Raw genomic sequence first — 25,930 nt, forward strand, 5'->3', positions numbered from 1 at the left:
CGGCGCGGCGCGGAGGACGGCCCGGGCGGCGTCGGGGCAGTCGAGCCATGTGTTGACCCAGCCCTGGGACGCCGCCAGTCACGGCCGACAAACAGGCGCGGCCGCCGGCCCGTTTGCGCCGCCGCCGCCGCCGCCGCGCCGTCCCTCCGTCCCACGGAATGTGCTAATCAAGACGTTAACGGAGTCGGGCGCTCGCAGCGGACAAGGGGTGCCCCGGCAGCCGCCGGCGGTGTGCGAAATATGCGCGCCCGGCTCGGAGGCAAGGAGTCGCCGCAAGGGGAGGCGCCAACCGACAAAACAGCAAACAACAGGACTGTTCAAACATTCTGGTCCCTTACCACTTTCACATGATCGATGCCCACAGAACTATCAGAGATGCCACGTTTACAAGACCGTTTTCCAATGTCACGGTGTTTCTTTTAACCGGTGTTGTTTCAATCCTTATAAAATGGCATATACTCATTCCGGTACTGTTTTGAGTGTTTAGCAGTCCAACGATGAAGTCGACCATCAGTTGATGTGCATAAAGTGCATGGTTTTCTTCGTGTGCTAACCTAACAAGAACTTCATACACACGCTTCCAAGACACATTTCAGATATGTCTTTACAATCGCTTTAAACTAACGTCGACGTTATAAAGACCAGTGCACCTGACAATGCAGATGGTCAGCCACCATGCCAGGTTTCCTCTCAGCGTATAACAGAGGACGGCCCGCTGAGCGCGCACCGAGCCGGCGAACGGCCTGCGCTGGCGAGACCGGCCCACCAGCCTGACACGCCGCGCCAGCAGCCAGCGGATCGTCAGCGGCACGACAGCCGGCGCGGAGACCACCCAGGCGGCTGACCCCTCCCCGCCGCCGCCCGGCCGGGCCAATAAACAGCCTGCCGGCCTGCCGGTCCGCCGGCCGGGCGCGTGCCCCCCCCCCCCCTCGCCCCCCTAGCGGCCGGCGCGACAGATCGGGCGGATCGGCGCGGCGGCCAGATTCCAGCGACACCTGATTGCATCTGGGACGCGCCGCGGCTGTCCGGCGGGCACATCGAGCCCGGCGAGGCCGCGGTACCGGCGGCGGGGCTGGGCTCGGCGCTGCCGCAGTACCGGACCAATGGGGCTGGGCTCGGCACTGCCGCAGTGCCGGTGGCAGAGCTGGACTCGGCGCTGCCTCAGTACCGGCGGCTGGACGACGCAAGGCACCGATCATTCGACATATACGGGATATGCGCACTTAGGCCGCGGCATCTCCGCAATACGCCTTAACCTTCAGCCGAGGGAGAGGGAAGGGTAGTCGCCGGAAGGGCGGGGGGCGGCGGATGGGCGGGCAGGGAACTCACCTGCGGCGGCGTGTTGCTGAAGTCCGACTCGGAGTAGGTCAGCGCCATCAGGAACATGTCATCCACGCCCAGACCGAGCGCCAGGAACGGTATGATCTGCCGGTCAGCGAGGGTCGGGTCAGCTCGCTGCGGTCACTGCCGGCGCGCGCCACAGCTCCGCGTGCCGGGTCACCGGTGCCGTGTTACGGACGCTGCTGTGCGCGGGCTGGCGCGGCAGGCGTCGTCAGGTCAGGCTGGGGCAGTGACGCAGCGTGAGCTGGGGTCGGCGGTGAGTGAAGACGGGGTCTGACCAGATCAGGTCAGACTGTGCTAGTTGAACCAGCGCAGGGCGGACGATAGGTGAGGCCGGGCTGAGCGTCGGGCAAGTCAGGTCAGGTCAGGTCAGGTCAAGCCAGTTGAACCAGCGCCGGACGGGCGGGAATGGGGCCGCCCCCCCCCCCCCTTCCTCAAAGCACCCTCAAGGTTGGGTAGCGCTCGAGGGATGGCGCCGTCTCAGACCGTGATGGCTTGTTTCGGGCTGGTTACATCAGTCACCTGTTCGTGACCGGGCCGCATTAAGAAGACCCCCACCACGCAGGGCCAATGGCAGGCGCAGAGCCAGCCGTCCGGGTCTCACTACTGCGGAGTGTTCCACGAAGTGTACTTCTCAAGAAGGCCATGCTTTACGTATCAGGTTTCATGGTCCTAATTCAACATCCCCAGACTTTTGTTAATGATGCGCCTGAGAACGATGACGCCGTTCGGTGGACGTTCATCTTACTCCGATGTCTCTGTAGTGTTGTTTATGTGGGTGGACTTTGCGTCTTTCTGCCTGGATGTTTTATGTAGGCCGTTTCTCTTTGTCTCATCTCCCTGTTAAATGTGGTGACACGAGCTCGTTAGCCGCCGGTGAGCCAATTACAGCCAATTAGCCAGCGCTCTCTCGTCAGCGCATGGACAGTTCGGCGAAGATAAGGCTGAGTCGAGCAAGACGGACATGGCCCTACTGGAAACGGCGCTTCAGTGGGCGCCCGATGCCCTGATGGGAAGCCAGATGCGCTGTCCGCGGCGAATACCGCTCGGAATCACGCTACTATGAAGGTCGGCGGTCGGAAGTCACCACGTGTCCGCGTAATCGCTGCGTGTGCTGGCGACACACGAAAAGCCGTGGCACCAATGCTAACGATCAAAAGACGACAGGCGTGGAGTGACAGATGCCCAACGTTTAGGGGAGCCGAGGTCCCAGCACTGGCCACACGGACGGGCTGGGCTCGGAGCGCGGGACATCGCGGCCGCCGCCCGCCGGCCGGCCGTCTGGGGCTCGCTCGCTCCAACCAGCCCGCTGCCGGCCGGCGGCGGCGCTCCGACCAGCCACCAAGCTGGTCGGACATTACCGCCGCCAACTGCCGGCAGACACGGCGGCCGGCCGGCCTCACACCGGAGCGGTGCGGTGCGGTGCGGTGCGGCCCGGCGCGGCCCGGCGCGGCCCGGTCCGGCCGCCGCTGCCACCGCCGCGGCGGCGGCACTGCCATTACACCGCCCCACACGGCCAGCGCGCCGTCAGTGGCGCCGCTGATGCACTGGCGATCCGAAGCGGATACGTTATGAGGCACTGAGCATTAGTGCCCGGCTGATCCCGCCGGCAGCAGATGGGATTCGGTCTAGATGCGGGCTCGTCATGTGTCGGAGGACGGACGGAGGGAGCGGAGGGCACGCCTCTCGACGCAACGGTCAGCGCCGCTTGTCGGACCGGTGGCACCGAGGCCGCACTGCGCCCACAGCGTTCGCGTGGGCTGCCTGTGACATAGACCATGCAGCTCTCTGCTTCAACTACATCGCCACCCGGGCGGTCTGTTCCGGCCGCACTCAACCGCAACGTGGCGCCTTCGTGTATGTGGCAGATGCCCTGAATGGTTTCTGGCTTGATGGAGCTGGCGATGATGGTGATTTGGTTACTTTACGATTCATGTAACAGCCGCCGTCATTAGCGTCGTAAGCAGGCGGCGGCGCGCCGCGGGCCACGCCGGGCTGGGCGGCCGGTCCCAGCAGCCGTGGCGGCCGCCTGGCTGGAGAATCTCGTGCTGCAGCGTCCTCCTCCCAGGCACCACCCACCTCGAGGGACAGCGGTGCGCTGCCGAGCTATTCTAAGTCCTGACACACGCGAGCACGATAATCCCGCGACGGTCAACAGAGCACGTCAGCGCGGGCAGCCACACCCAGCGGACGTGGCGGGCCGCGAGCAGGGTGGCCACCTTCCCGGCCGGTCCGTGCCGGAGCGCGGTCTCACCTGCGTAGTGGAGGCGTTGGAGGGGATGCCGGCCAGGCCGCAGAGGCCGAGGCCGGCCATCACCGACAGGGTGACCAGCAGGACGCCGGCGGCGCCCAGCCCGCCCTGCGATCGCACCGGCTCCGACCAGCGCACCAGCGACAGGAAGCCGTACATCAGCTGCCGGAGGTGAGAGAGGACGAGTCAACACGCGGCAGCGCGAGAGCAAGAGTCAACACGCGGCAGCGAGGGAGCAGGAGTCAACGCCCGGCGGTGAGAGAAGACGAGAGAGCGCCCGGCGGTGAGAGAGGAAGAATTCACGCCCGGCGGTGAGAAAGGATGAGTCAACGCCCACCGATGAGAGGAAACGAGTTAGCGTCCGGCAGCGCGAGACTATGAGTCAACGCCCAGCGGCGAGAGAGTATGAGTCGGCGCCCGGCGGTGAGAAGGCGCGCCAGCACCAGGCGGTGAGAAACAGCGAATCAGAGCCGGACGGTGAGACAGGACCCGCCAGCACCGAGCGGTGAGAAACGACGCCAGCTGCTTGTCAGCTGCCACACACGGAGGGACCACACAGACACAGAGAGCGGGCCGCGGTCGGCGGGGAGCGCTGCACCACCTCAGGACTCCGCTGCAGGGGAGGACGGCGCGCTCGCCGGCTGGCGCGTCACCAGGCCGGCGCGGCCGCTCGCGCTCACGCCGGCCGCGTGCGGGGCAGCCGACACCTGCGGCCGCCCGGCGCCGGGCGCCGACGCCGGCCCCGCGCCCGCCAGCGGCACGGCCGCGGGTCAGAGGTTGCCGAGCGGCCGTTACAAAGCGCGAAACAGCTGCAGCGTATCAGTCGGCCGCATCTTAATGACGGCGGCCAGGGAGGAGCGTGCAGCTAACTGACGGGGCCGGGCCAGGCAGCACGAGCCGCGGCGGCACGGCACCCGCTGCCGGTCCGGACACTGCCGCGGTGGACACGGCACCCGCTGCCGGTCCCAACACTGCCGTGGCGGACACGGCACCCGCTGCCGGTCCGGACACTGCCCTGGTGGACACGGCACCCGCTGCCGGTCCGGACACTGCCGCGGCGGACACGGCACCCGCTGCCGGTCCCAACGCTGCCGTGGCGGACACGGCACCCGCTGCCGTCCCGGACACTGCCCCGGTGGACACGGCACCCGCTGCCGGTCCGGACACTGCCGTGGCGGACACGGCACCCGCTGCCGGTCCCAACGCTGCCGTGGCGGACACGGCACCCGCTGCCGTCCCGGACACTGCCCCGGTGGACACGGCATCCGCTGCCGGTCCGGACACTGCCGCGGCGGACACGGCACCCGCTGCCGGTCCGGACACTGCCCCGGTGGACACGGCACCCGCTGCCGTCCCGGACACTGCCCCGGTGGACACGGCATCCGCTGCCGGTCCGGACGCTGCCGCGGTAGAAACGGCACCCGCTGCCGTCCCGGACACTGCCCCGGTGGACACGGCACCAGCTGCCGGTCCCAACACTGCCGTGGCGGACACGGCACCCGCTCCCGTCCCGGATACTGCCCCGGTGGACACGGCACCCGCTACCGGTCCGAACACTGCCGCGGCGGACACGGCACCCTATACCGGCCCGGCCATTGCCCTGATGGACACAGCACCCATAAGCTCTCAACATAACATGGACACGGTGGCGCACAGCCGGCTCTCGCACACTGACGGAGTGCTAGCCGGTTCGGTATCGGACACTTTACCCACGTGTTGACGGACATGTGATCGACATGGTGACAGATATCTCATCGACATGGCGACGAGCATCCCACCAACACGCTGACGGACATGCTGCAGTCGTGGCGAGCCCACATGCCACTGGGTGCCGGCATGATGACGGACACGCTGCGGGACCGCTATCGTTACGCTACCGTCACGATGACGGTCCCCATCGGCTTGCTGACGGCCCGGCCTTCGCACCATGCCGGGCATTCGACTGACCCGCCCGTGCGCTGCCGCGTGCCGAGCTGGTGCGCTGACAGACGCGGCGTCATCACGCGGGCCACTACCCGGCCGGCGTGTCAGGAGGCGCCAGACCACGGGCGTCTCACACATGCCTCATACAGCCGCATGTGGGCAGCGTGTGGTGGTCAGACAGCTGACGAAGTTGCTGGAGATTTTATGATGTGGGCGGGGGATGGTTTGAGACTCAGTAGGATTCTACATCCGAAACGTAGCCAAATAAATTAACTACGACTTTGAGACAACAAGACTGTGACTAGCGAGGTGGAATGATGGGAATGCGTCGCCTAGCAACGGGCGGGGCACAAACGCGGCGGCAGATGTGTCGCCTGGCGATGGGCGGAGTACACACACGGCGGCAGGTGTGTCGCCTGGCGATGGGCGGAGTACACACACGGCGGCAGATGTGTCGCCTGGCGATGGGCGGGGTATACACACGGCGGCGGCACACGCACCATGAGACCGTAGCCGATGCCCAGCCGCGTCAGGTCGAAGCTGGCGAACTGCCGCAGCATCTGGTCCAGCGACTCGGTCGAGTACGAGTGGATGTTGTACGGCCGGGTGCCGGCGTGCTGCTCCGTGTACCGCTTGACCTCCTGCCAACAGAGGGAGGGAAGGAGGCGGGGGTCAGCTCAGCTGCCGAGCGAGCCACGACCCGGCGACGCCGCTGATCCCATCTGCCGTCGGCCTAACTCGCCGATGGCCCAGCACGCTGGTCGTCCTGCAAACCAACTGTGTAGCTGTCGCTGACAGTTATGCTACCTGTTATCGAGCACAGGTTTATGTGGTAGCGCCGCAGTTGGCGTATTTGAGCGTCGGGAACCATGGATCGCGTCCGAATCAGCACGCAAATACCACGGATATAGCGCTGATTCGCCAAATGCGCATTCAATAGCCACCTAGTCCACCAAAAGTGCACGCGGAATTCAAGGCACGTAAAGAGCTCGTGACCGGTGGCATCCTCGGCGTCCACAAACGGATCCCATGACCAGCAGCCACACAAAGCTGCCTGAGCATGTGATGGGTAGGACAGCGGCGGTGGCGGGATGGGCCCGTATGCACCGGCACGTGCTCCAGTCTCCGGTTACGGGGTCGAACTATGCGGCCATGACCGGCATAAATCTGTCCGAGACGCGTCTGCAAACTCGCGGGCGGTGCAGCTAGTCGAGCTTCCCCGGGTGCCCCCGAATCCCTGGGGGAGGGGAGCCGGCGTGTCCCCGCCCCGCGGCCACCCGTCCCCGTCGCCTGCAGGGGCGGCCATAACACATGGTGCGCAGGCGGCAGCGGCGGCGGACGCCGCCCCGCCACACACCGCGTCTTTTAATTAAGCCCCCACAAACATGATTTGTAATTGGAGCCGGTCGTATTTCAGCCGTACGGCCGATGTCGGCGACCACCCAGCGCGTGGTGCAGCGCGGCCGGCGCCGGGCCGAGGCGGCGCGGCCGCTGCCGGCCGGTCGGCCTGCACCGAGCCCGTCTGGGAACGGCCGCCGGCGCCGCGCCGCGCGCTGATGGCTTCATCGCGAGGCTGGCCGGCCGGCCGTGACGCCGGGGAGGCTCTCAGAGAGGCGGCCTGGCACGGAGCGCCTGGAGCAGGCCGCCGCGGGGGAGGGGGGGGGGGGTGAATACATCGGGCCCGGCAGCCCGCGGCGACTCTCAACAGAAGTGCGGGGTCCATACAGGGTGCTTAAATCAACGCAATATTCGGTCCAAGGCGCGTCACAAACACGACCAGCGATATGCGGTGAAAACATGACTCATTAAACAGCAGGCCTCCGTTCCTTGACATGCGATCCATCACCACCGCGGCCGTGGCCTAAAACAGGCGGCAACGGTAAATGACTAGTGAGCGGATACAATTTTGCGATAAGTGCTGCAGTTTCGATTGGAGCCTGGCACTAAAGATATCTACCCGTTCCGTCAACCAGCCTTTTGGAAAATCCTGACCCCACCAAGTTATCCGAATAGCCATCTTACTAAACGTTGAATATTACGATGTTCCCACAACACGCCATAGACGATTACATCTTGGAACGTCAGATATCCAAAACGCGTGGCCTGTCCGCGGCATGGCGAGGATGCAGGATCCAGACTCAGCCCACATTTTAAAATCTTAATAATATAATTAGTTTAGATTAATATATATATATATATATATATATATATATATATATATATATATAGTCTACATAATAATATAGGTTAATAAATAAGCACCTGTACGGGCAAAACACTAGATCAGTTCGGAAATCGTTCACACAGACTGCTGACAACCAAGAACATTTGAGAACACAACATGACCATCAGAATGACAACACCACTTTGGAGTCGGTCTCATTACTATTCTCTCGGTGGGATTCATAACCAAAGACCCGAACGGCACAACACTGGCCTCATCTGCAAAGAATGGCGGCGACTGCGAGGAGCAAGCACAGAGACAGAGAGAAGTGTAGTGCTAACCTCTGAGAACTTGAGCTGCCAGGCGTCCAGCACAGCCTTGGCCATGGGCACACTCCAGTCCATGTTGTGCGTCTTCCAGTTGTCGGTCCAGTACTCGTACAGGTTCTTCTCCCCCATCAGCTGAATCACCGTCTGGAGCGCGCTAGCCCTGTCCAAAGACAACCCGGCTGGTGAGCGGGCAGACCCGGCTACAGGGACAAGCGGCACCAGACCCGGCCTCACAAGAGCAGGCGGCATAAGATCTGGCCCGGACCAGATCCAGCCCGGCCCCTGCCTCACGAAGCGGCCAGATCTTCAGCGGCCGACTGGCGACGCCCGTCGCAGCGTTGCCTCCCCCTGGCTCCCCCTTGCCTCGTTGCCTCTCTCTTTCCCACCTGACGATGAGGCCGGTGCGGCTCCGCTCACCTGACGATGTGGCCCGTGCGGCTCCGCTCACCTGACGATGTGGCCCGTGCGGCTCCGCTCACCTGACGATAAGGCCGGTGCGGCTCTGCCCATCTGACGATGTGGCCCGTGCGGCTCCGCTCACCTGACGATGTGGCCCGTGGGGATCTGCCCATCTGACGATGTGGCCCGTGCGGCTCCGCTCACCTGACGATGTGGCCCGTGCGGATCTACTCACCTGACGATGTGGCCCGTGCGGCTCTGCTCACCTGACGATGTGGCCCATGCGGCTCTGCTCACCTGACGATGTGGCCCGTGCGGTTTTTCTCCACGCCTCCGACGATGAGCTGTTCCGGCCAGTGCATGTGTTTGGTGGCGAAGCCGTAGCAGCCGCCGGTGAGCTCGGCGCCCACGTCCGGCGGCCGGCCGGAGCCGCTGTTGGCCGCCGTCGCCGGACACTCGGGGTCGGTCGGGTCCAGGCACGGCCGCCGCTGGTACCCGCTAGTGATGCCCGCCTGCCGGCAGTGACCCCGGTCAGGGCGCGGCCACAGACCGGGCCGGCGGCGGCGGCCACCGCCCCGGGCCAGCGAGGCCAGCAGCGGCGTGCACGACCGTGCCACTGGCACCACAAGGCGGCAGCATTTGGCCTGCCTGTAAGCCATCTGTTGTCTGTTGGATCACAGTGACGCTTTAGCCAAGACGCGACGGCTCCCCGCCGAGCGCGGAGTCCGACCGCAGCGCCGCCGTAGCGCGCTGAAGACGGCGCAGTGGCGCTGAATAAGTATTGACAGCGAGCCACACTGGGCGCGCACGAAAAGCCTCGAAGCGTTGTTAACACCGGCAAATATCAATCAGCTGATTCAAGGGCGCGACGCTAGACAGGGCGGTGAACCGACATCTCAATCAGATAATTCAACCGCACGGCGATACAAAGGGTGGCGAACCGGACGCCAGACGACCAATCTCACGGCTGTGTATACGCATCCTGGCCGGAAGCAGCGTGGCAAACACCTCACCATTCACAGGCCAGCAGGGAGCCGGACCTCCCACCCAGACATACAGACCAGCCGGCGCGGCCGGACGGGACTGGGGTTACCGCCGGAAGGGCGAGTCATTCCTGGGCCCACCGTGGCGACCCGGAGCCCCTGTTCTAAGGGACCGCTCCCCCGCCGGACGGCCCCTCCGCGGCCCCGCCTGCCGGGTGCCTGGCGCACGTCCGAACGCCGGCTCGGAGACCGAGCGGCAGGACGCGAGCCGTTCAGAGGCTGCGGGCCGGTCAGAGGCCGCCGGCCAGCCAGAGGTCGCGGGCCGGTCAGAGGGCGCCGGCCAGCCAGAGGCCGCGGGCCAGCTAGAGGCCGCGGACCAGCCAGAAGCCGCCGGCCGGCCAAAAGCCGCCACGTACGGCGCTGAGACACACGGCCGCGCCCAGCGGGACTGCTCGCCGCGCGCCAGCCGCCGCCGAGCTGCCCAACGCGGCCAGTAATCACCGGCGCGCCGGGCCGCGCCGGGCCGGAGCCGCGTAATGAAGCCGCCCCCCTCGCCCGGCGGCCGGCAGGTGTGATTAAGCCGCGCCGCCGCCGCCGCCGGCCGGCGGCCGTTACTGGCGAGCGGCCGGGCGCGCGCGCTGGGTGGTCGGCCGGCCGGCGCTCGGTTCCCAGCGGCGGCCGGACGTCGGCCTGTTATCGCGCGGCCGGGTCACGGGTCGGCTGACCCGCGCTCCGCCGCACCACAATGCGCCAGCCGACGCGAGTGATCCGCGCGCCGCCCTGTTGTGCCCGAGAGTGGCGCAGGTGCGCCATGCGCGAGTTATGGCGCGCTGACCGGCGCTCAAGAGCCGCTGACAGGCCGCCTCGCCCGCTGAATGGAGCCGTCCGTCACGTGTGCAGCGCGGCGCGTCGGCGCGGCCGGCCCGGCGCCGCCGCGCGGCGCGCATAACACTCACCCCCTTCATGTACTTCTGCAGCGAGTCGAACTGGAACTCGGGCCCGAATCGGCTGTCCATGAGACCAAACACCTTCTCCGGGTCCAGGTTTGTCCACTGCAGCTTGCCCGGCATCTGCCTGCGGGACCAGACAGCTTCAGCGCTGGCTCCGATACCGCTCGCCAGGATTGTGGCCCGCCACAAACCGGCTCATGGTTCGGTCCAAACTGGCTCTTGGCTCGGTCCACACCAGCCGCGTTCGACACCGTCGAACTTCGGCCGCTATGCTATCCGGTTCATGACGGGTGCGTGAGTGCGTACTCGCATCAGTTACTGTACGTTTTTCTGGACCTGATCACAGTTTGCAACGGTTGGTCAGAGGGCAAGGCCGCCGATGACCCGCAGCGCTTGCACTCACGGTAGGGTGACGGGGAACTCGGGCCCCAGCAGCTTTGAGCCTTCCCAAAAACAGTCTAATGGAGTCACAAAGGAGCACGGGATGAGCTTCTCCATTATCTGAAATCACAAACAGAGGATGAGTCGTTTATAAACACACAAGTGTCACACCACCGAGTGAGTAATGGTGGCCTGTCAGGGAACAGGCGTGATCTCCTCAGTTATTTACAATTCCGTGCCGACAGCGGGTGAGACGCGGACAAAATCGTCCTGTTCTGAGCGCCGAAGGCCGGTATGCTTGTAAAAATGGGCAAAATGACGATGATCGGCTAGTACACAAAGTACAGTTAGATCCAGCAGACCAGCCTGAAACCGGCTGCCTGGTCTCCGAAGCGCAATAATCCCATAACCGCTCAGCCTACCGGGCGGGATTTATCCGCAGAAACCAGTGACAATCCACTCACTTGATCTACTAGATGCTCTTCATACATGGGAAAACTCGGCGCAAAACATAGATCTTTCAATCTCCACGTTCTGAAAAAGACAAGGTCGCCGGTCAGCTGGCGGCCGGCTCGGCGACAGCACCCCTCCCCCCCCCCTCGTCGCCGCCCGGCGCTGACCTTGACCGGGCGCGGCCATGTCAGCGGCGCACATCAGCTGGCGCACCGGCAGCCGCGCGCCGGCCGGCCGGGCCCGCACCGCCTGGGTGGTCCAGCCGGCCGGGCCCGGCTAACAGGGACGGCGGCGGACCGAGCAGCCGTCATTACAGCGGGCCGACAGCGGCCGCCGGCGGACAGGGCGCAGACGCGGCCCCGGTAAACAGGCCTTCCGTCGGCCCGCCGGCACGGACACGACGCTGGTCAGTGTCGCGGCACGGCCGACAGCGGGTCCCAGCCCAGACCCGCCGCGACTCAGCCGGAGACAAGGCCATCATCGACCAGCCAACAGCCGTCATGTGAACAGCGTCAGCTTCGCGGCAGAGACGCCGTGACGTGTGGCGATGCGTGCGCCGCAGCAGGTTCAGACCGTGTTAGCAAGCTGTGCTGTATGCAGCCATTAGGACGTGGTCTCACTACGCCTGAGCTTCGTCAGGCGGGACTGTGGCTTACATAGTTCGTAAGCTGCACCATGTGAGCGCACGGATGGTACACAGTTCAGTGCTTCTTCACCAGTGGTTTTCGATGAGTGGCACAAATCGGCGAAACCAGACAAGCACACAACAGAGGGGGAGGGGGGCACGGGTGCCCTCGCCCTCCAAGCCGACGCGTGGCGCCGGGCATCGGGACAAATCCTAAAAAACAGAAGAGCGCCAGACGCCAGCCGTACTCACATATCATACATGTCGACAGAGACTTGACTAGCTGCCTTGACGGCGTGCAGGTGGGCGAGCAGGGCGTCGGGCCTCAGTACGGAGCCCGCCTGGCCGTGCGGCGTTTGTACTACGATCTGGTTGAGCGAGCCGGCGCCGTCGCCCAGGCTGCTCCGCACGTACTCCAGCTCCCGCTCCAGCCGACCGCCCTCTGCCGGACAGGTCAGGTCGGGTCAGGTCAGGTCGGGTCAGGGCAGTGCGTCCTCAAGGTCTCCTGCAGCCGGCTGCCAACACGTTAGGTCGGGTCAAGACAGGACTCTAGCTTCCGCTTCAGCCGACCACCCTCTGCCGGACAGGTCAGGTCAGGTCAGGTCAGGTCAGGGCAGTGCGCCCTCAAGGTCTCCTCCAGCTGGCTGCCAACACGTTAGGTCGGGTCAAGACAGTACTCTAGCTCCCGCTTCAGCCGACCGCCCTCCACCATACAGGTGAGCTCAGGTCAAGGCAGGACAGGTCAAGTGAAATAAAGTTTTTCTGGAGCCTCCCGGTATTTGCAGACGACAGTGGACTAGATCCTGTTGAGTCAAGTCCCATGCATGCTATATATATAGCAAGCACATTGTTTTGCAAGCACCATTGCTTTCCGCTGCTGTGGACTGCTGCTAGCATTGAAGATCTGTACTGATCGCTGGGACGCCATCTGATCGGACTTCAGGCGGGGTCCCGCTACGTGGAATCAGAACAGTTGTTTGGCGTTGAATAACACGGACCACGTGATTAAAGGTTCTCGCGCGTCGACGCTGAGGTCAGCATCCGGTGATCAGTTCGGCCAATCCTGCACTCCACGCATTCTGTGCTCAACCAACCATAACTCCCCTACTTCATCCGGCCACGAGCTCCACGCCGCGGCACCACGGGTCTGATTGTTGGAGGTTGCGAAAGCCTCTGTGGCGAGGAGAAATGGAACCAGAGCGCGTGGTAAATCATAACTAACGGACTCTATCTAAGCTCTATGCTGCAGCATAACACATCATTTTGACGGACAGCGTACACAAGTGGGAGCTAGTCAACGTTCAGAACTACACACACTTCAAGGAGCGGACTACTTAGTATGCATGCTGCACACAAACAAACATACACCCGGGATGGCGACGAGAGATGCAAAATCCCAGATCCAGTTGCACAAAGTTGTGAGACGGGTAGGTGAGCGGCGAGCCTGGAGGTGCCGTCTCAGACCCCAAATGAAGAAACGGCCGGCCGGGAGAGGCCGGTCCCACTAATGGCTCGCATCCGTCTCTCCGGAGACGGGCTCATCTGGCGCCCAGATCGCAGTCAGTCGTTAGGAGGCCAGGAGGCGGGCGGGCGGGCGGCGCCGGTGCGCCACGCCACGCCGGCGCGCCCCGAGTGCAGGCCGCGGCCCGCGTCGGCCGGCCACCGCACGGCGAGCACACGGCGGAGACCCGGCAAAAACGGCGGCGGCGGCCGACGGAGGGCCGGCCGACGGGCGACCACCGGGCGCGGCCGCCGAGCGGGCCGGGCGCCGGCCGGCCGGGCCGCCGCGCCGCGCCGTTTTTACCGGCCCGCCCGCCGCCGGGACCGGCGCGCGGCGACGGCTCCCACCCGGAATCTCGTTTAATGGGCCGGCCCGGAGACGGCCGGCCCCGCGGTTCACCCTTTAATGAGACGTAATGAACGATAAATGCTCCAGTTGTGACGGACGCCCGCTGTGGCGGCCGGGCCGGCGGCCGTGATCCTATCGGCCCGTGCCGGTGCAGCGACCGGGCGGCGCGGGGGGTGGGGGGCGGGGCGGCACGCATCTGCGCCCAGCCAGTGGCCGCGCCAGAGTTATGCCCGCCGCCGGCTGACAGATAGCGATCCGACACGGCCGCCGTCTAGGTGAGGGGGGGGGGGGGGTGCTGAAGCGGGCCGCGGTCGGCGCGCACGTGAGACGGCGGCGGACGGCGGTCGTCGGCCGGCAACAGCCGGAACCCACCGCCGCCCCTCTCCCTCTCTGTCTCTGTCTCCGTCCCCGTCTCCGTCTGCCGGCGGTAATGGTGCGCCGTGTGCGGCGCGGCACGTCCTCACCGTGCTGCACGTCCGCTGGGGGGGGGGGGGGGCACCCGGTCGGCGGCTGATGGGAACGTGACCCGGCTGCGGAGCCGAGCCGGCCCGTACAATGCAGCTGGTCCGTTTTTACGGGACTGAGATGGGCGGGCGTAATTGGATCGGAAGGTGGCCGCCGCCGCCCACATATGCTAACGCACCGGAATGCGCCGCGGCGGCCGGTCGGCGGGGACGGAGGCCGACTCTTCTGTGTAGGCCAGCAGCAGGCACATAAGCTAACGCACCGGAATACGCCGCGGCGGCCGGTCGGCGAGGACGGAGGCCGGCTCTTCTGTGTAGGCCAGCAGCAGGCACATATGCAAACGCACCGGAATACGCCGCGGCGGCCGGTCGGCGGGGACGGAGGCCGTCTCTTCTGTGTAGGCCAGCAGCAGGCACATAAGCTAACGCACCGGAATACGCCGCGGCGGCCGGTCGGTGAGGACGGAGGCCGACTCTTCTGTGTAGGCCAGCAGCGGGCACATATGCTAACGCACCGGAATACGCCGCGGCGGCCGGTCGGCGAGGACGGAGGCCGGCTCTTCTGTGTAGGCCAGCAGCAGGCACATATGCAAACGCACCGGAATACGCCGCGGCGGCCGGTCGGCGAGGACGGAGGCCGACTCTTCTGTGTAGGCCAGCAGCAGGCACATATGCAAACGCACCGGAATACGCCGCGGCGGCCGGTCGGCGAGGACGGAGGCCGGCTCTTCTGTGTAGGCCAGCAGCAGGCACATATGCTAACGCACCGGAATACGCCGCGGCGGCCGGTCGGCGGGGACGGAGGCCGACTCTTCTGTGTAGGCCAGCAGCAGGCGACGCACAAGTCAAGGCTCAGCGTGCGGCCCGGATGTTTGCATGTTACCCAACACCAGAGCCACGAACCTACGGGAGCTTCCATTTTCCAGGATTACATTCGGGCACATTCGCTGGGGCGTACAACTTAGGAAGGCACTCGGTGAGTTTGCGATGAAACGCGCACCATTTCCGTGCAATGAGCCCTGCAGTGCATTTCAATGTGTGGGCAATGGTCGTCCACGGAACAACCGCTTAACGGCAGAGTTCTGGAATCAGATATATACGAAGTTCTCTAAATGAATGCACCTGAAACAATACCAGTGACATAACAAAGCATACCTAAAAGCGTTTGAATTCTTAGAGCGTCCGCGGGCCTAACAGTGTCTTTACTACCGTATCCCAGGTCCCTATCACATTACAAGGCCTAATCGCAAGCGCTCACCTCCGCCCAGTCGGACCGCAACGCGATGCACTGAGGTACTCACGCCGTACAGGGGTCTCCCAAATTTAGAGCACGCTATGCGTTTAGTTTTATTCTTAAACTTGACCATTCTCAAGCTCAAAGCCCCGCGGAATTCCCGAGCAACGTAGCCTGATCCAGCCCATCCCCTGCACTCTGTCCCCTGCTCCGGCCGGCCACGGCAGCCTGGCCCAGCCCGTCCCCCGCACTCTGTCCCCTGCTCCGGCCGGCCGCGGCAGCCTGGCCCAGCCCGCTCGCCGCGAGACACTCTCCCCAGTCCTCAGCGCCTGAGCCCGGGTCACCAGGTTCGGCAGCCGAGCCCGGCCGGACTGGAAAGCAGAGCAGGACCGACTCTCACGCAGGGACGGCGGACAGGAGCGGACAGGGGACGAGCACGGCGGACAGGAGCGGACAGGGGACGAGCACGGCGGACAGGAGCGGACAGGGGACGAGCACGGCGGACAGGAGCGGACAGGGGACGAGCACGGCGGACAGGAGCGGACAGGGGACGAGCACGGCGGACAGGAGCGGACAGGGGACGAGCACGGCGGACAGGAGCGGACAGGGGACGAGCACGGCGGACAGGAGCGGACAGAGGACAGGGAGGGCGCACAAGAGCGGACAGCGGACAGGGACAGCGGACAGCGAACAGGGGCGACAGCAGGGACAGCTGAAACTGTCGTTATAAAACGTGAGGCCATTACAGATAGCGGGAAGCCCCAAACGGAGAGTTCCAGGGCTGCGGAACTTCTACTGCACGAACAGGAGCAAACCAACACCAACACGGGGGATGGATCCGGCTCTTGGGCGGTCTGCGATCGACCAGGTCAAACGGTGACGTGGGATGACAGACCGGCCATAGCAAATGACGAGGCCGATCCTTCAAGCCGGAGTGGGTTACACGTAATAGGCCTCTCCGTTTCTGCAGAGGGCGTGATTAGCTGATGATGCGTCAGCATTAAGTTGCTGTCCACTGACAAACAGAAGAGCGAACAGATGTACCCTATCCTCCTGAACAAGGATGCTGTATCGCTGGCATGTATTTGTGTTCGCCGGGTCATGTGTAAAATGTCATCAAACTCTTCTGGAGGAAGGCTCATCGATTCATCGAATCGAATCGACGCTTGTCTAAACAACCATAATAGCATTCCAAATATCCGCCGTCTGATGCCAACGACAATCCGCTGCGGTAGCAGAAGTGGCTTCATGCTGCCCAAGAAACGCTTGCCCCCGACAGACCAGCGGCGCCATAAAATAAGAAAAGATTCCTGGTTCTCGCCCGCAAGGTTCAATCCCCAAAAGATCTAAAACGACACCGCCAGTCGGTGGGTCCGAACAGACGGCATTCAGCTCTCTGGCCTACGTGCGTCACACGCAAACCCCTCTTTAGCATCCAAGCTATTTGTGTGCCCGCAGAACACCGACAGATGGCGTACAGAACACGCCACTCCAATCTTCCGACCCGATCTGTACACAGACGGTGACAGCAGGGACCTGCACCGACGACGCCCGTCTGTCGGGCCTGATTTACGCGCGCGCGCGCCGCGCCATTACCCGGCGCCGGGCGGCGGCGCGCCGCCTTTGATGTGGCGGCGCCGACGGAGAGGTCGCCGCCGTCGCGGTCGGCGCTTTTGAACCCCGCGCCGCCACCACCGACCTCAGACTCTGAGCGCCGGGATGGGAGACGCCGCGCCGTGTTCGGAGAGTGGCGGACAGCGCGCGCCGCGCCGCACTCAGCGGCGCGCGTCGGGCGGGAGCGTGTCACCGACTCCGCTGAGGGCTGCTGCGCGTCGCATCCCGATGACCGGAGTCAGTGCGAACAGACGCCACCAGATGGCGTCTGAAGAGAGGTCGCCACCCGGGTCCAGTGGGACTGTTTCTGAACATGCACCAAAAAGCCAGCAGCCACTGGTCGCTAGTCTCACGGGACAAGCTGCCGCGTTCATCTGAGACCAAAGCGTTCCTTACTGCACGGAATCGAAATTTGACAGAACAATAGAGAATACCGCGTACTAGTGACAGGGAAAGTGACGCTGGTGACCTTTGTATCGCGTCACCATTTTCGGCAACGAGAAATCACGCGAACAGCGTCCCATGAGATCAAAAGCTTTTGCTGGCACTCTCTTCAGCTGCAAGTAGTTCAGAAATGTCTGTCTCATTGCATAATGTAGGCAAATGTTTTAAATGAAAATCTCAAATCCTATGTTGACGGGGCGGTGTGACTTTGGGCGTACTCTTTCAAGCACCACAACTCAATTATCCTGCATCCCACGTATTAACGCACGGCCGGATTGCAAACCCCCACCCCACCCCCCCTCCCGCGTCGCGAAGAATTTTTCAAAATAGCTTCTGAACATCATGGCATGGCAACGTCGAACTTTGTAAAGCTGTAGATAGTTGAACAGCCGATCTTTTGGAATGATATCAAAATTATGTACATTGTAATCAGGGGTGTCACGTTCATACTGTCAAGGGGCCTGAGCCCCTGCTCAAAGCTGACTTCAGCTCCCGTAATGCTCTTGTGACCCCCTCCCTCTCTAATGCACATGATCAAGAACGGAAATGCTGGGTTAATGAAATGCAAGTGTCTGAGCCGCTGGTAAACGAGGTATCTTAACAGATCACTGGCAATCATATATCCCTACACTATAAACACCTTTCCCATCATACCATCCATACCTATAACCATCATAACTGTACCCATCATACCTACACCCATACCCATCAGCATTATCACTATTACATCGGGTTCAAACGCCAAGCCATATCTCGGCTTGAAAACTATTTTGGAGGTGACCAAGCTGTTTTTAAATATCAATTTTGCGACGGGAATTCAAATCAAAGTGCCTGAAGTCGGAAGAAAAATCCAGATTTGGGGCATGTTAGGTCAAATTTATTGGCTCAGCCCGCCTTCCCCCAAACGATTTTTCTAAGTGACGCTCCTGCTTGCAACGTCACTGAACTATGGGAGATCAAAGTAAGGTCGTAATTTTACAAAATAAGTTGGGGGCTGAACAGTAAAAATGACGCAATTTGTCCTAAAATATCTATAAAAAACAGTGTTTCCCCGATCTTGCCCACTTTCTTCCCAAACTTACGGGGGGGGGGGGCAGAAGCCCAAGTTGGCGGCCCTTCGCCTTCGCCTCTCCCCCCACCCTCCCAACTACAAAGGAGGCTACACCCCTGGGTCAAAGGTAGGCCATGGCTGTCAGCCAAGACACTTCGTAGATAATCGTTGAATCTGATTGGACAACGGAGTGCTAGACGAAGCTGCATCTTTGAGACGATTGTTGTACTTGACAATGGAATTTAGGATAACAACTAACTCCATTGGCCTTGGGTCAGGTGTAAAGATCAGGTCGAGGACGACAAAATTGTGTTTTACAATAGAGCTTGCTTTGTGGGGCGGCTGTTCACGCTTTATTTGAATTATTATCTCAAGCAAGTCAACGAATGTTCTTTCTTTTAACTTCTCAAAGACCAGAAGAGGTCAGTGACCTACAATGACTCCAATCAACCTATTGTATTAACTTTTGGACCGGACCCACAGCCACCGGCGAGAGGGCTGAGCCTATAGCCACCGGCCCGAGGGCCAGACACACAACCACCGGCCCGAGGGCCAGACACACAGCAACCAGCACGAGGGTCGGATCCACAGCCGTCGGTGCAAGGACCGGGCCGACAGCCACCGGCGCGAGGGCCGGACCTACAGCCACCGGCGCGAGGGTCGGACCCACAGCCGCCGGTGCAAGGACCGGGCCCACAGCCGCCGGTGCGAGGGCCGGACACACAACCACCGGCGCGGGGGCCGGACTCACAGCCGCCGACGACGCCGACCGCTCGCCAGCTGCGTCGGGCCGCGTGCCGATCCTCGGCAGCCGCCCCCCGCCGCCGGCGGCGGCGGCGGCGGCGGCGTCGTCTGCACAAACAAAGCGTACCACCGCGCCAGCCGGCCACGTCAACAAACAGCGGCGCAGCCGCCGCCGCCACCACCCAAGCGACGACGACGATGGTGGTGGTGGCTTCGGCGGCGGCGGCGGCGGCGGCGGCGCGGGAGGCAAAAACGGGCGCCCGGGCACGCGACGGGCGGCCGCCAACGACCGCCGCAAAACAGCGACCGAAACCCGAGACAGAGCCGGCGCGCCGCGGCAAAAACGGCGGCCCATCGGCGCCGGGCGGCATCGGCAGCGACGGCGGGCGTCGACGGCCGACTGACGGACGATGTGCCGGAATAGATCTGTCGCGAGGGCCGGAAGGAGGGAACGAACGACACGCCGCGGTCTCGTCTTTTTGCATGGGGTTCCTGGCCGGACGCGTCCTGCTGCGGGGATTCGAAAGCACGCATCTGGCGGCGACGTGCAGCACGCAAGCGTCATGTTGTAAATCGCTGAAGTTGTATTCAAAACTGCTGGGTATCTGCTGTCCGCACGACATTGACGCGGAGACAGGTGTCGCGTTGGATTAAGCGACTGCGACGAATGTGCACCACGAGGGCAGCGGCGCCCGCTGGTGAAAATAATTGCTTGCCCATTGTTTTCATGCAACACCACGGGTACAACTATAAGCTGATCGGGCGGCGAGGTAGCCCTCCCCCTCCCCACTCCCTTCGTCCGCTTTGGCCCGGGGCGCATGGCTCAGCGTAAGTATAGCAAACAGTCTTTGCCACTCTCTGCCTCAGCGCCACGCGTTGCAAAAAACCTTGTGCTAAGTTGACCTTATCGTGTATAAATGCTCGCGATCCAGCACAATACAGCACTCGGCTCATTAATCAGGTCATGTCACCAGCGGCATGTCGGCGCGCAGTAAACAGAGCTGACGACCGCGGATGTGTGAGCGCAGGCTGGCTACGGGCGGACATCAGTGCGACATCTCCAGAGTCAAGCTGAGCAGGCTGACCGAAGACAGACACCAGCGGACACCATGAGAGCCAACCTGAGCAGGCTGACCCGAGGCGGACACCAGCGTGACACCATGAGAGCCAACCTGAGCAGGCTGGTTTCGGGTGGAAACAAGCATGACACCGACAGTCAACCTGAGCAGGCCAGCTCAGGGCGGACCCAGCGTGACAGGCCCTGTGGCACCGTCGCCCCCAGCTGAGGCTGCGGCGGGCCCGGACGTCAGCAGCTGCAGCCGCCAGCTCCGAGGAGAGCTCCGAGGAGAGCTCCGAAGAGAGCTCCGAGGAGAGCTCCGAGCGCGGAGGCCGCGGCGCGGCCGTGCCGTCCGCCGACTGTAATCGGACGTGGCGCCCGGGTGGCACCCGCCGCTCGCAACCATTAGCCGCCAGTGAAGACAGAGCAGCCAGGCTGGATAAATAAACTGGCAGCTGAGCCTGCTGGTGGGCAACAAGCCTGGAAGCTTGTACCGATAGTGCGCCACAAGCCTGGGAGCTTGTACCGATAGTGCGCCACAAGTATGGGAGCTTGTACCGATAGTGGACTACAAGCCCGGCACCCTGAACCGATAGCACCGAGCCCAGAGTCTGGGACCGACATTGGGTTGCAAGCCAGGCGGCTCCGACCGGCAGCAGCGACAAATTCGGCGGGACGGCGCATCGGCTGGGGAGAGAACACAATGGCGGGGGCTCGAGCAGCTGCCGGTTGCGAGGCCCCGCGGTTGGGCCATACGGGCACTGAGCCCGGCAGGTCTGACGAATGGGGGCACGCGCGACAGCTGGGACCGACGGCGAACAATGCGCCCAGAGGCTGGGGCCGATTGGCGCAGCTCACTTGGCGACCTGCTACCGATACGGAGGGTACTGTCAGTGACACAATCCAACGATGGGCAACGAGACCAGCGGCTGGGGCGTGGGGGCTGCGCACCGGCGCCGGCACACGAGGAGGCCAGCACGCGGGGCGGTGAGCAAGAGGTCGATCATGTCGCAAGCGATGACGCAGGATATGCAGAGAGGACAGGGACGGGGACCACATATTGCAACCAAAATGTTACCGAAGTAAGTCCTCACAATGTGTTGTTTTTTCCTTTCGACGTTTCCGTCTGACATTGAGGGATAGGAAGGCGGCGAAAAACAGCGCGGCTCGCCGGCAATTTACATTCATTCATCACGCCGGCCGACACATCCATTAGAGCGGAAGGCACGGGTATCTGGCCGGCTGCGACGCGCCCACCGGCGCTTTGAGGGCCGCGGTCACGGCCATCCCCCTCCCCCCCCCCCAGGCCAATAGCTGACAGCCTGCGGTGACGGCGGCCAGCCCACCCCCGGAGGCCCCACACCCACTGATGTCAGGTGGCGTCCAGCCACGCCACAGCGGGTCAATGACGGCAGAGAACTCCGCGTCAAGGCAGCGACACTCACGCGACAGGGCGCCAAACCGGCTCTCGCCGCTCAGGAGCTGGCTACGCTTAGTGGCGGCAGCCGCTGCGCAGCGGGCCGCGTCCGAAGTACCCCGGTGGCCGCGGCCGAGGCCGGCGCCGTTCCGCCGGACCAGCTCCCGCACGCGTCACACCGCACCCGCTGCTCACTCTTGGCGACGCGCCCGCACAACTCACCTTCCACCCAGAGGTCCTCCATGTCAGTTTGCGGGTGAATGCTCTTGAGCCCTATACACAATGTGGCAAGTAACAACACGCCGGCGAACAGGATCTTGCCCGCGTGGCTCTGCACCAATCTCCCCGTGTGGAACAGGTAGCACTGAGTCCTCGCGCGCAGCCAGAGCGCCGCCCGGTTACCGTCCGCGTCACCCTGCAACAGGAGGTCGGCGTCAGCACGGAGCGCGCGGTAGCCGCCGAGCGCCGCTCGGACAGCGGTGGACTGATGTGGGACACCAGCAGGTAACGGGGCGGAAAACAACTGTTGCCACTGCAATCGTGATTTGGAGAGCGCCTCACACTTTGTGCGAGGAGTTTGGTAACGGCCTTAGCGTCTGTGGTATGGCATGCCCGTACGCGCAGGTGGAATGTGTACAGAAATGTGTATCCATAGTCAGGGTTTTGATAGAATCAGTCTGTCCCTTTTCAGGTGTGAAAATCCCTTCGAATCGCCGACACCATGGCTCAGTATGACGTGGTACCAGTAAGGCGTCATTTCCTGAGAGAGAGAGGGAGAGAGGGAGAGAGATAGAGAGAGAGAGGAGAGGAGAGAGAGAGAGAGAGAGAGAGAGAGAGAGAGAGAGAGAGAGAGAGAGAGAGAGAGAGAGAGAGAGAGAGAGAGAGAGAGAGATGAGAGAGAGAGAGAGAGAGAGAGAGAGAGAGAGAGAGAGAGAGAGAGAGAGAGAGAGAGAGAGAGAGAGACGGATTTCCTCGGATGCATAATTCCTCGTTATGACGTTCGGTCGCATTTGCAATTGCTCGTAACCCTTTTTGCACACCCAATTATTCCCATTACAATTATACGAATTCAAAAGCGCTTGACTGGAAGGATGCAGCTGTGGTTAATGAGGTAGCGAGGGTGAGTTAGGGCGGAAGCATATGGTGATTCTCGAATCCGCAAATATAAATTTGCGTAAGATAAGATAACGTTCATGGTTTCATATGATCGGAAACTTGTCTCTAGTTTATTCTAAACGCGGTAACCGACGTTGTGGACGTCCAGTTTCTGGGATGCAAAATGAGATGCTTACGACGAATTGACCCGAGCACCCCAATCTTACTAAGAGAGATGCAGGAACAGAGAATAAGCATCCCAGAATAGGCAGGCCATGCATCAGCAAGGCAGGGTTACGTTGTGTGGAGACAGAACGTGGCAGAATATTATAGAGCGCACGTTGGTATGCTAAAATGACTTCCAGGTCGACCAGGGGGGTTATTATGACCAAGGAAGAGAACGGGATAACGAGAGCAAAATATCGTGAAGGAGAAGCAAGTATCAGGTCATCAATTACTTTTTCAAACAACAGGAAGAGCATGGTTCTTAATGTCACCGTGAAGCTCTTCCAGGAGGACTTTGTACACTGTTATGGCCAGGAGCCGAGAAAATACTCCAGCTTCTTTGCTTGGCGACAAGATGCAAGCTTTCTCCTTCCATCAACCAATAAGACAGTCGAAATGCGAGACTTGTCCATGATTTTGTATCAGCGCTTAATCTATCAATTGTTTAGGAGATGATAACTTGATATTCTCCCTACTCCAAAGTGACCAGACTGATACGGTTTTCAGGACTTCCACCTATTTTGATTTTTTAACACTCAATCGTGTGAAGTCCCCAAGCCAACTAAAGGTTCAAGGCAACGGCCCATTTATTTGTTTGCCCATACAATATACGAATCATCCATCGGAGACAACATCACGTTGAAGTAACAGGTATAAGGGTCGAATATGATCAATGAGTTTTGTCCTGAAAGGAAGGGCTCACCAGTTGGCAACGTTTCTGGTTCTGATGGTTAGCAAAAATGACTAAAAATATGACCTGTCATGCGAAGGAAAGCACACAAAATACGATGTGAATCAATTTTTTGTCGGGTAAATACGATGCACAAAAATGCAGAGCGAAAGCTCGCACGTAAGAAAAGCGTGATACGAAGAACGACGTATGTAAAAATGCGTGAACGAAGAAATGAGATAGGAGGAAATGCGTGTGCGAAGGGAAGCGATACGAAGAAGTGCGTGTACTTACGAAGGGAAGCAAAAAGAAAGATGTGTGCGTAAAAAATCGATATGAACAATAAGGTACATGAAGTTTCGCGGCGGGTGCAAATATTCGCGGTTGCAAGGTTTTTCTTATAAGAATATTGACGCACGACGGTAAGTGACACGGAGATTTGTGTACGAAGTTTTACGTGCGGAAAACTGCAATAAGAATATTCACGTACACCGTTTTCCATACGAAGCAACTGTGCATTACGGAATGTGACGCCGGGTTCTGCCCGGTCACGGAACATTCCCACACAGTCGTCTTTGGTACACCCATGACCCAACCACTGAGCCCTAATAACAAGCGCATCAGTCCTAGATTTCCTGCACAGGCTCAAGTACTGCACACTGCGTGATGCATCAATGCATCAATGCATGATGCATCAATGCATCATCTAAAATGGCAGGGTCAAAACAGCCCCCGGGGAACCGCACTCAGTGATGGCGAGTGGCAGAGAAATACCAGGATCTAAATTGCCTACCGTCACTTCGGTGTCTACACAGCACATCACACTGCCGACTCTGTCTGGACAGCAGTTCCCTCCCCCCACGACCGCCCGGCGAGAGCCGGTCAGCAGCGGGAGTCCCCTCCCCTCCTCTGCGCCCACGCGTAAAGGACCGATTCATTCACCGATGACAGGAAGCGGGCGCGCTAAAAATAGCTCCCCGTAGTACGAGGGGGAGCGAAAGTCGGAGTACGCAGCAGAACGTCTCATCAGTCTTTGAAGTGTCTGCCGAGCGGTGTGTGGCCTGTGTTGACACCTTTAGCGGGCCGCGGGGGTCACGGGGTCGTAGCGAGGCGCGTTCCTGTCCTACACACGCGCCGGCGCGGCGCGGTGGCACAATGCCCAAGCTCGCGCAGTCAACAACGCGCGGACAGCTGGCGTACGTTTTTGGTGAGCGCTCAGTAGCGGGCGGTGCGCAGGCGCGGCCCGTGTAGGGCGGTCAGTTCGAGTGGCGCCGGGCACGCTCGGGACAGTCAGCCGGCTCGCGACTTTCTCGCTGCAGCAGCGCCGATACAGACACCTGATGGGACTGTCGTAAGTGGCTCGCCCGGATATTGGAATCACGTCTCACATTCAGTTGAGCTGAAGAACAAGGGATGTCGTTCAGGGGCAGACGAGGCACCGGCGCCGTTGCTCACCTTGTTCACTTGCCGAAGCGCCAGCCGAGCGTCGGTCCAGCTCGGTCGCAGCAGAAACTCGCTGCTATAGGGCGCCGTCTCCTCCGGCCGCTGCTTCTCGGCGTCGGCCGGCGGCCCGCAGCCGCCGCTACCCTTCACTGTCATGACGTCACAGGCCGCGCCGGCCTAGGTCACGGCCCGGCGGCACATGGCGGCGCACACTGCGGTCGTCACACGTCGACGGGCGGCGCACCCCACCCGCGCACATCTCACTCGCGACTGGCGACGCGGCGCCGGCGGCCGGCTGCTCCGCGCCTCGCTGCGCGCTCATTGGTCGGCGGCGGCGCGTTCCCTAGCAACGCCGGGCCGCGGACCACACAGGTGGCGGCGGCCGCGGCGGCGAACCCGGCCCGGCCGGCCCCATAATAAACACACGGCGGCCCACCGGCCGGGCCGTGCGTTTATTGCAGCGGCGCGCCGGCCGTATATCAGGGGCCGCTGGATGAAGACGTGCCGCCCGGCCTCGGGCCGGGGTGGTCCGGCCGACTGTCGAGCCACTCCCGCCCCTGTCAGCTGGGCGACACTGCGCGGGGGTGCAGCTCCAGGCCGGCCTCTGTAGTGACGCATGATGCCGTCTGCTAGTGAAGACGGCCCCCGCATGGACAGCTTGGTTGCCGTCCTCAGATGCCAAACATAGCTGGGTTTTTACAACCTAGAAGAAAACATGGGAACGGCAGCGAATAAAGACAGCTCCAACGCGAGGGGAGGAGCACAGTTTGGACAGCCCTATCCTCAGATGCGGCCAGTTCTCATGTTCAACCCAATTTTTGGTT

General features: G+C 61.9%; 1 protein-coding gene across 1 annotated transcript in view; it reads right to left on the reverse strand.

Moving 5' to 3' along the window:
* Positions 1-25,364, reverse strand: part of LOC119089899 (protein patched homolog 1-like) — a 34,319-nt gene extending 8,955 nt beyond the window's left edge. Inside the window, 11 exon segments of the mRNA XM_037212704.1 lie at positions 1,330-1,425; positions 3,596-3,754; positions 6,016-6,156; positions 8,021-8,168; positions 8,705-8,919; positions 10,347-10,464; positions 10,744-10,841; positions 11,186-11,255; positions 12,052-12,241; positions 21,896-22,088; positions 25,119-25,364. Of these exon segments, the coding sequence (XP_037068599.1) occupies positions 1,330-1,425; positions 3,596-3,754; positions 6,016-6,156; positions 8,021-8,168; positions 8,705-8,919; positions 10,347-10,464; positions 10,744-10,841; positions 11,186-11,255; positions 12,052-12,241; positions 21,896-22,088; positions 25,119-25,262 (1,572 nt within the window). The 5' untranslated portion in view covers positions 25,263-25,364.
* Positions 25,365-25,930: the final 566 nt, after the last annotated feature.

The sequence above is a fragment of the Pollicipes pollicipes genome, unplaced genomic scaffold, assembly GCF_011947565.3.
Source record: "Pollicipes pollicipes isolate AB1234 unplaced genomic scaffold, Ppol_2.1 Scaffold_3087;HRSCAF=3621_pilon_pilon_pilon, whole genome shotgun sequence".
In the NCBI taxonomy this organism is placed as follows: domain Eukaryota; kingdom Metazoa; phylum Arthropoda; class Thecostraca; order Pollicipedomorpha; family Pollicipedidae; genus Pollicipes; species Pollicipes pollicipes.